At 35.6% G+C, this 9,915-nt stretch overlaps 2 protein-coding genes across 2 annotated transcripts; both read left to right on the plus strand.

Moving 5' to 3' along the window:
• The first annotated feature begins 729 nt into the window (after positions 1 to 729).
• Positions 730 to 1,652, plus strand: LOC147511261 (uncharacterized). Its single transcript, XM_086598410.1, has 3 exons — positions 730 to 1,060; positions 1,123 to 1,196; positions 1,383 to 1,652. The coding sequence occupies exons 1-3, from the start codon at positions 730 to 732 to the stop codon at positions 1,650 to 1,652; spliced, it is 675 nt and encodes a 224-aa protein (XP_086454536.1).
• Positions 1,653 to 5,806: 4,154 nt separating this feature from the next.
• LOC147511262 (Sulfite exporter TauE/SafE family protein) lies at positions 5,807 to 9,291 on the plus strand. The gene is made up of 12 exons (XM_086602985.1): positions 5,807 to 6,171; positions 6,250 to 6,409; positions 6,777 to 6,977; positions 7,060 to 7,124; positions 7,217 to 7,244; positions 7,354 to 7,439; positions 7,507 to 7,593; positions 7,700 to 7,750; positions 7,951 to 8,172; positions 8,504 to 8,597; positions 8,761 to 8,901; positions 9,046 to 9,291. Exons 1-12 carry the CDS (start codon positions 5,959 to 5,961, stop codon positions 9,129 to 9,131), a joined length of 1,434 nt encoding a protein of 477 aa, XP_086459111.1. The 5' UTR covers positions 5,807 to 5,958; the 3' UTR covers positions 9,132 to 9,291.
• Positions 9,292 to 9,915: the final 624 nt, after the last annotated feature.

The following is a 9,915-nucleotide window of genomic DNA, read 5'->3' on the forward strand; positions in this document are numbered from 1 at the left end:
CCGCTCACTCCATTCGATTCGTGTCAACGGTCCAGTTCTGGTCCGGTTTTTAGTGTTGTATGAACCAAAAACCATTTATTTTTACGGTTCCGCTTCTTTACGGTTTTTAAAATTGTGGAACTATACCCATAACCATCGATTCCTAGCGAGTATTCCCAGTTCCGGTTCTTCATTTCGGTTCTTAAGATATTTACTATTTACACTATTTTTTATTGGTTTTATTAAAAAATATGTACTAAAAACATCATCAACGCATTTCTAAATTTTGTTGTGACACCTCAACATTTTTTGTGGATAAAAATGGTTAAAAATGAGTCAAGTACCAACGCAAAATTCAAAAATTTCTTGTTTCAATTTCGCACGGCACAAGTTGTCCCGTCCAGACAATTTTTTTTATAAACGGCAAAAGTTGTCCCGTCCATCATTTCTCTTCATTTCTATGGCGCCAAACTATTTTTCGCGCCCATCGTTTTCCTCCATTTTCTATGCTATATATCAGATCAATCACAGGTGAAGCATCCATATATTTTTTCATTTATTCATCTCCTCTCATCAGTCATAAACTTTTTATATTTTGTCATGCGGGTTCTAGTAGTCATAATAGCAATTGGTGTGAAAGAGTAAGTGAACTAATTTTCGACGACGATGATGAAAATGCCGCAATCGTTCAACAAATGCAAAATGATGCAGTTGTAGTGGCGTCAATGATTCCGGCTTTCAACGCTTTATATGTACCAAAATGGGGTGGATCGATCTGTTGATGGTAGAGAATGCACTAACCGCGATCGTGTTGGTGCGCATGAATGGCAGGTAGCTGATTATTTTGTTGCTAGACCAACTTGCAAAGCAGGTAAGTTTCGTCGTAGGTTTCGTATGAGAATACCACTTTTTAACAGTATATTGGAAGTTGTCACTAATTTTGATCTATATTTTAAGCCTTCTTGTGATACTCTTGGTTTGCCTGGGGTTTTGGGTTTGGTAAAAATGACAGCTGCAATACATATGATTGCTTATGGTTGTCCAGCTGATTCAATGGATCACTGGATAAAACTTGCTGAGAGTACGGCCTGAGAATCACTTCATTATTTCTGCAATGCAGTTGTCAACTATTTTGAAGAACAGTACCTGAGAAACCCAATGGAAAAGATGTAACACGCTTGCTTGCATTAGGTGAATTGAAGAACGCGGTTGGCCAGGTATGTTGGGTAGTTTAGACTGTATGCATTGGGTATGGAAAAATTGTCCAACTGCGTGGCATGGAACTCATTTGGGCCATGCTAGAAAAGCGACTATGATTTTGGAAGCAGTTGTAGACTAGGAGCTATGGTTTTGGCACTCATACTTTGGAATGGTTGGATCGTGTAATGATCTTAATGTGTTAGATATATAATTCTCATTTATTTGATAATTTAGTCAGAGGAACAGCTCCAGCTTATGTTTATCAAGTTAATAACAATCCTTACAACATGGGCTACTACCTTGCTGATGGAATATATCGACCATGGGCTACACTGATTCAAACAATCTCATCTCCTGCTACTCCCATGGATACTAACTTTGCAAAAGTGCAAGAAGCAGCTCATAAAGATATGGAACGTGGTTTTGGTGTTTTACAGGCTAGATTTGCAATTGTTAGCAGGCATGCTCGTTAGTGGGACGGAGGAGCTCTATCTCGTATAATGAAGACATGTATTATACTTCACAATATGATTGTTGAGAATGAACGTAATGTACAACTTCCAAAGTGGAAATCACCTTCATATGAACGGGTGTGGCATGAAGTTGAGATGCAGAGTAATGACCATCTGTTTGTGTAAAACATGATAGCCAGGACATTAAGTATTCGTTGTAGAGCTACTAATCAACAATTGAAGAATTATCTGGTTGAACATCATTGGGCACGTTATGGTGCACGCCACAACCAAAGGAACAACTAATAAGTATGTTTAAATTTGATTTGTCTTAGTTGAATTTTCTGTTAATTGTGTTTTTTAAGTGTGCTTTATGTATTTTCTGTTAAGTGTACTTTCATCAAGTTTGTTTTGTTTAAATAAGATTATGATTTGTTGAATAAGATTTGCACATACTTGAAATTAAAAACGTTACAACATACTTGAAATTTAAAACGTTACAACATACTTGAAATTAAAAACGTTACAACATACTTAAAATTAAAAACATTACAAAATACTTGGAATTAAAAACGTTATAAGTAAAAATCATCATCTTCATATTCTTCATTTTCACCCCTCATAAATAGATTGGGAGAGCGTGCTCGCCTACCACGAGACTGACTAACACTGTTTGTTGATCTAGAAGAAGAAAAATACCCAAAATGTTGAGAAGGATGAGTTGGAATGTATAGACTAGGAATGGTTGGAATGTATGGACTAGGAGGGGTTGGATAATTAGGAATAGAAGGAGCAGCAGGAATATTTTGTTTTTGTTCAATCCACTTACGATAGATAACTGTTTACTTAACTTTCCAAAATGTCAGTTGAATACCGCTAAACTTGCTTAGATCAAGCATCATGATATCTTGTTCTTTTTGTGCTTCAAGCCTCAATATTTCGTCTTCTTTTTCCTTTTTCATTTAGAGGAATATTTGTCGTTTTAGCTCTGTTTGTTCTCGCAGATATTTTGCAGTTGTAAGTTGATTGTCTCTGACCTCCTCTAGAGTTTGTGCCATTTTGTGCACAACTTCATCAACATCTATTTTCTTAAACTTTATTCTCCTTTGTCCGTTTTTCTAATCCGGGCACTTCCCCCGATGGTTGACTTTCTTCATCTAACGAAATATTGGCTATTCCAATATTGTTAGCGGTTGATCCACCACTGATGCCACCACTAACATCACTACTAGAAGTGGTTCTCTACTTTTTTGAACTACTAACACTTCTAGCTTGATAGAAGTGATTCCATTTTGGACTTAAAATTAAAATCTAATAACAATGCTCAAATTTAAATAGTTCATTTTGAACAGTTAAAAAAATAGTACGAGCTCGTGACATTGTATCATCCGCATTAGTACCACTAGTATTCACTCTCAATTGTTGATCATAACAACCTTGAAATAAACTTATCACATGTTGGATGATGTGAAAACGCGCTTGAACCGATCCACCAGTGCGTGGTTGCCCTACATGACCAAGCTGGCTCATACGCTTGTTCATTTAATCAGCAATTTTCTCAAAAAAAAACATGTCTAGTTTGGCCTGTTCCAACAACTGCATCTTCTGAAATAAAAATCCAACTATGACATAAAATTTCATCTTCTACAGCAGTGAATTTTTTTGAACGAACTTGAACATAGGTATGTTGGCTATTTTATTGGCTTTGGTTTTCACTATTTCTACCACTTTTATTTCCTCCATCTTTAGACCTTTGTGAAGACATTTTGTGATTTTGGTGAAGAATAAAAGAATAAAGAAAAAGATGAAGTGAATTGGTGAAAAATTAGTTAAACAAATATGCAATATATATAGGCCATCCAACGGAACTAAATATAGCCGTTAATTCCAACGGTACAAAATCAAGCCGTTTGAATTTTTTATTAAAAAAAATAAAAAAATGTTGGGCGGCAAAACTTGTCCCGTCCCACTCTTGGACGGGACAACTTGTCCCGTGTGAGTCATTTCTATATTTATAACTAATTTGGTTTCGGATTTGACAATTGTTAAAATAAAAATGATGTTTTGACAGCGCGTTGGTGACAAAAATTGCCAAATAAATTGTCAACTGTCACATTAGAAATCGATTATAACAGTGCGTTGATGATGCTCTAAAAACACAAAAATACCGCACGAACGCATCGTTTTTTAAATATTCATATAAGTAATTATATCATTCAATAATAAGTTAAATAAAATTATATATTTAAGGTTGTAAACTATATTTTTATATTATTTATAATATTAAATACTATAAAAACTACATATTACATTAATAAATAAAATTTAGTAATATATAAATGAACGTTTTGAGTTTTTATATTATTTATTTCGATATTTTTTTTGTTAAAAGTATGATAACGTTCGGTTCCGGTTCCGGTCCGATTCTAATTCTGGTTCGGTTTTTTTGTTTAAAAAATCATTCGGTTCCAGTTCTATATGGTCCGTTTTTTTAGTACCAAATTTTAAACGGTTCCTAAAAATAAAAACCGGAACTATGATTTTTTCTACGGTTCCGGTTAAACGGGCACCCATCGACACCCTTAGGAGTGAGAAGAGAGACTAGTAAGTAAGACCGGAGGCGAAAATTATTCGGAACGTGAATCAATTGAGTATAATTTGATTTCAATTTCAAAAAAATTGTGAAAAAAATTCAGTCAGTTAAATATTCGCAATACGAGAAATATTTGTCTAAACAATAGTTGGTAAATAATTCAGTAAAAAATTGTAGATATATTTTTTTTGCTAAAAAAAAAAATTGTAGATATAAACCACATTTATTTCACAAAAATTTGGTCAAACCCATATAAAATAACTTGTATTAAGTGTTATAACTAAAACAAACCTCTTTAACAATGAAATTATAAGTAAAAGTATATACTTTAATAATTTTAGTAATGATATGGTTAAGTTATACTTGGATTCTAATTATACAAACCGATAACCGAACCGACCTGACCCTATCAGTTTTATAATTTTTTAAACCGAACCAAACCTATTAAAGTCGGATAACCGACCCAACCCACGTGGCTCAGTTCGGTTTGGATGGTTTGAATGGTTTTTTGCACACCCCTTAATGTATCCAAACTATGAAGTGTTCCCGAAAGGGAGAGAGGGGTCGCCTTCCCCTAGCCGCTAGTGCATCAGATACAAAAATTTGAGTTTCTACTAATATAATATATAAAATACAATCATCCAAACAAGAAATACTAGCATAAATGTCGTGAGCCACGAAATAGCTCTTTAAGATAATTTTGTCCTTTTACGCTCCAAAATCTCAACAAGCCTATGGCAATCTGTTAAAATGGCAATGTTCCGGATCTGCATGCGCTATAGAAACTCTAGGCCTCTTCAGATGGCTCGAGTCTTAGATTAGCACTTATGTGTCTGTCATGTGTCATATATGCACCAATGCAACAGCCAAAAATTATTCCAAATAGCAAAATCTAAACCTATATGTTTAATACTAGCTAGGTATTTACGTTTCTAGCGATCGGTTTCTCAATGTTAGTGACGAAAGTTGAAGCTTTGGAGATAAATTCAAAAAAATTTGTTTGTTTGTTGTTGAAAATAATATCATGTTCATGGAGTACATAATTGAGGCGAGGTACTTGCATGTTTTCACCTAAAGGCCATCCATGAAATTATAAGAGGAAAAAGAAGGCAAAGATCCAAGTGATTTAAAAACCACACGTGTAGTGTCATGAGTAAAGTATGTGAGATTGTATAATATTGAGATCTCGAGATGCGTATGCTTTGGCAACTCAAGTGAGGTCCACTGACAATGACGCCGAAGCGATCTTGCTCACCAATTCATCAACCAGATTCAGCAGCCTGGTGGTTGGCGTTTCTTGTCTATATATTTTGTACGACGCGAATTGCGCACGTTTTTGAATTTTATGGACTTAAAATTATCTTTTTGGGTAAGTGAGAATTCTATCTATAATCGATTCACAGTCGAGAATTTCAATTTGTCAGATAATCTTTGGATAATTACGTATTGAGCGTGAATTAGGTTTGGTTAATTAGAAAATGAAAACTGAAAAATTACCAAGTGAGTCAACTAGTCAAGCAAGTATATCCAAAAGAAAAAGGACATTTTCGTAAAATCCAAGTCTTCATGTTTTAAAATGATTGAAACGTGTAGCTGATACAAACCTATGTCAGTGTCAGTAGGCATAAATAAAAATAAATGTAGTCTCATTTCTCTCTTCCTCTTATCACATCTTCAACTCTTCATTTCACAGATATAATAAATCTTATATACTTGAAACTCTCAAAGTGTGGAATGGCTGAACGTGGGGCAATATGGAGTGGAATAAGATCAGTAGTAAATATTGCATTCTTGTTTCTTGCAGCTGCTTTTCTTGTTTCAGCTGAAAGAACAAGTTTGAAACATTTTGAGGATTCAAAACAAGTCGTTGAGAAGAAGGATTATTTTCTGAACGTTGTAAATTTCTTATGGCGTTCGGATCAGACTGGTTATCAACATGTTTGGCCTGTAAGTTTTTTTTTTGACTAGTTTATTATATTTTTTCGCTTGTGTTGAGTAAATTTTAAATAAAGTTTGACTCTACAGGAGTTGACATTTAGTTGGAAGATTGTGGTTGGTTCGATAGTTGGATTTTGTGGGGCAGCGTTTGGGAGTGTAGGAGGAGTTGGCGGTGGTGGGATTTTTGTTCCTATGCTTACTCTTATTATTGGGTTTGATCCGAAATCTTCAACCGCGATTTCTAAATGTAAGTGATCTTATTAGTCGTACCATTTGTTTGTTGCAACTACTAAAGAATTCATAGTGTTTGTTTTTGACTTATTTAGATTTTATGATTAATTGGTAGTGGCAATAGGCAGAACTCCTTCGTCGGGCTTCTGTCTTTGACGAGTTCCTATTAACTCATTGACTTTCACGGTTGCGTTGGAGCACATTTGCCCGACTTGACCCAGTTCTTGAGTGATTGACTATAACATTTGATTGCATTTTTTGAACTTGGGAATTAGGATATGATTCAAGTTAACCATGAATAAACTTTTTATTTCTCCTTTGGAAAACTCATGTCGTTAATTGTTACAGTAGACCTACGTAACTTATGGATTCTGTTTGTTCAGGTATGATCATGGGTGCAGCCGGCTCAACTGTATATTACAATCTTAAGCTAAGGCATCCAACACTTGAATTGCCGATTATTGACTATAACTTGGCATTGCTCTTCCAACCAATGCTTATGCTTGGGATCAGTATAGGAGTTGCTTTTAATGTGGTTTTTGCTGATTGGATGGTCACGGTTCTCCTGATTATCCTTTTCATAGGTAAGAAATTTCTTGATTTGCTTCTCTCCTTGCCATTTTGTGGAGTTGGAAAGCATCCTTTAGTTATTTAGTGATTCTGCAGGCACATCAACTAAGGCATTCTTTAAGGGTGTAGAGACATGGAAAAAAGAAACTATTTTAAAGAAGGTAATTCGAACCTTCATTCATCTGCTGTGGAGTTCTAATCCATTTTAAACCAATTCTTTCCTCCCGCTGAATTAGTTCTTCCTTGATTTCAGGAAGCTGCTAAACGATTGGAGTCAAATGGTACGTCGGTATGCTTTCTTCGAAGTATCAGATAGCATCAAGATTTCATACTGTCACTTCGTTTCTTGTACTTCAACTTGATAGTTACCATCCCTTCCTGTTTAATAAGGTAACGAAGAAGTAGAATACAAGGCCTTACCTGGTGGCCCAAGCAACGCTACTCACAAGGAGACAAATACTAATGGAGATCAAGAGGTCAGTATATGCTACTACTGTGTGACTCTGTTTAAGCAGCCTAGGTTAACTTCAGCTGCTTTTCTAGGTCCCTATCCTTGAGAATGTCTACTGGAAGGAATTTGGCCTTCTTGTTTTTGTATGGGTTGCGTTCCTCGCTCTACAGATTGCTAAGGTACATTTTTTCAAATGTTTCAATCGTTACTAAATGCATATACGGCAAATTTTCCTGTTTTTATTTGAAATCCATGTTCTGATAGCCCTGCTTCGTTTTGACGCAGAACAAGACAACAACCTGTTCGATTGCCTATTGGATTTTGAACTTAATGCAGGTATTTGTAGCTTTATTCCAACGGAAATGCTCCTGACAGTTTTTTCCCCCCATTTCTTTTATGATGGTTTACATTATTAATGGAAAGAGAAGGCTGCTGGAGGGTAATGTGGAACCAACAGATCACTGTTTTATCACAAAGCATTTCCCCTTAATACTATTTGAACCAGTAGTCCAAGTTGTTTCCACAATGGCTTGCAGATTCCTGTTGCTGTGGGAGTTACTCTGTTTCAGGCAATTAGCTTGTATAATGGAAAGGCGGTAATTGCATCCAAGGGAGACACAGACACAAACTGGAAAGTGCATCAGCTGATTTTATACAGCGCTTGTGGTATACTAGCTGGTGTGGTCGGCGGGCTCCTTGGTCTTGGTGGTGGATTCATATTGGGTCCTCTATTCTTGGAACTTGGCATTCCTCCCCAGGTGTGTATCTGCCACCATTCTTACATTAGCTAGAACTTGTACGAGAGATAGAGAGGCATAATATTAATTGGAACTATGGATCACCCCTACTTCTTTCCCGTCTTTAGTTTGCCTCCACAATTGCTGCCAATATCTACATTTTCTGGGTTTGGGAGAATAGATCACCCTATCACCATCTCAAGATGTTCTTGTCAGTTCAGTGCACATTCAGGAAATAAAATCGTTGTCCCTTTGTAAAAACCAACTTGTTGTTCATAAAATAAATCAATAAATGATTGCAGTTACGTGTTTACTTATTTTTGCTAGACTTAATGTGAGGATCTAATTGCAGGTCTCAAGTGCTACAGCAACTTTTGCCATGACGTTCTCTTCATCGATGTCAGTCGTTGAATACTACCTTCTAAAACGTTTTCCAGTTCCCTATGGTACAGAAATTCTGTTATTTGTTTTTGTCATTTTTATATTTATTATATCTGTATGTCATCTATAATAAATAACATGAGAAAATGTATCTATATTTCCGACTGTTAACATATTCCTTTGAGTTAGTTGGATTTCTTGTTGATTTTGTTCCATTTTTTGTTGCAGCTCTCTACTTTGTTGCTGTTGCAACGATTGCTGCCTTCGTTGGCCAACATGTAGTAAGAAGACTGATCACTATATTAGGGAGGGCATCTCTTATCATTTTCATTCTTGCGTTCACAATCTTTGTCAGCGCAGTCTCACTAGGTGAGCATCTGTGAATTATCTATATTATTTCTTTTTTTTGGTTAAGTAGTTGACATACTCTGGGAGTCTGGGACTATGGTATAGATGAATATATCCCCTTTAATCTAACCAGACATTTGGATTATTGGAATTTTCTTTACACAGGTGGCGTCGGTATATCTAACATGATTGGGAAGATTGAGAGAAACGAGTATATGGGGTTTGAGAATCTCTGCAAATATGATGCTTAATTTTTGAACGTTCATTGTAATTTATGGTCTTAAAGATGTTTTACAGCCCTTCCTTTTGCTGTTGTACCATTTATTTGGATTGCTATTTATCTCATTATTTTCCTTTGTAAATTGTGATACAACTGTACCTATGTGATGAATTTCAAAATTTTGAGCTTGATCCTGTTTGGTATACACACATTTACAAAAAGAACTACAGTTTTCTGTATGAATTTATCTGTTTTAAGCACCACATCTTCTACCAAAGAAACCGTTCAGTATAACAGAGTATTATTGATTCACTGTCCAAGCAGTAGATGTAGTTCAGTGATATGTGGCTCAGTAGCTTCTGTACAAACTCAGCTCATCATTGTGAACCATTTAGTATTTGGAAGGGGGACTATTCAAGAATTGAAGTTTTCGTAGTGTATTGTCACTGTTGAAATACAGTATGGGTACGTCTATCGAGCCCATTGTGGCTTGTCTTGTATTTTAGGTTAAATCAATGGAAGGGATTCGATTGTATCTAGGACACTCGTCTATAATTCTATATGGTGTTATAGATCCCCATCTAGTCTATCTAGTTTAGTTTATAATGACTTAGCTGCTGTTTGTACTTCTCGGAAAGTTTAAATAAATAAAATGCAGTTTACCAAAAAAAAAAATAAAAATGAAAGGGATTCATCCAAGGTCAAAGAAGAGAAGGATGGCCCCGAGTGCATTTTCCATTCTAGTGTTGGATTGACAGCGGAACAGGGCCGAAAATATCGGTCAAAAAATTGATTTTTAGCCGATATTTATCGTT

This window comes from Coptis chinensis, chromosome 3, assembly GCF_015680905.1.
Source record: "Coptis chinensis isolate HL-2020 chromosome 3, ASM1568090v1, whole genome shotgun sequence".
Taxonomy (NCBI): Eukaryota; Viridiplantae; Streptophyta; class Magnoliopsida; order Ranunculales; family Ranunculaceae; genus Coptis; species Coptis chinensis.

Coding starts and splice junctions, on each gene's coding strand:
- LOC147511262 (XM_086602985.1), top strand. CDS start 5,959: ATGGCTGAACGTGGGGCAATATGGAGTGGAATAAGATCAGTAGTAAAT. Junction 7,594..7,699: donor TCGCTCTACAGATTGCTAAG/GTACATTTTTTC, acceptor GTTTTGACGCAG/AACAAGACAACAACCTGTTC. Junction 8,598..8,760: donor ACGTTTTCCAGTTCCCTATG/GTACAGAAATTC, acceptor TTTTTGTTGCAG/CTCTCTACTTTGTTGCTGTT.
- LOC147511261 (XM_086598410.1), top strand. CDS start 730: ATGTACCAAAATGGGGTGGATCGATCTGTTGATGGTAGAGAATGCACT. Junction 1,061..1,122: donor CTGGATAAAACTTGCTGAGA/GTACGGCCTGAG, acceptor TTTGAAGAACAG/TACCTGAGAAACCCAATGGA. Junction 1,197..1,382: donor TGAAGAACGCGGTTGGCCAG/GTATGTTGGGTA, acceptor TTAATGTGTTAG/ATATATAATTCTCATTTATT.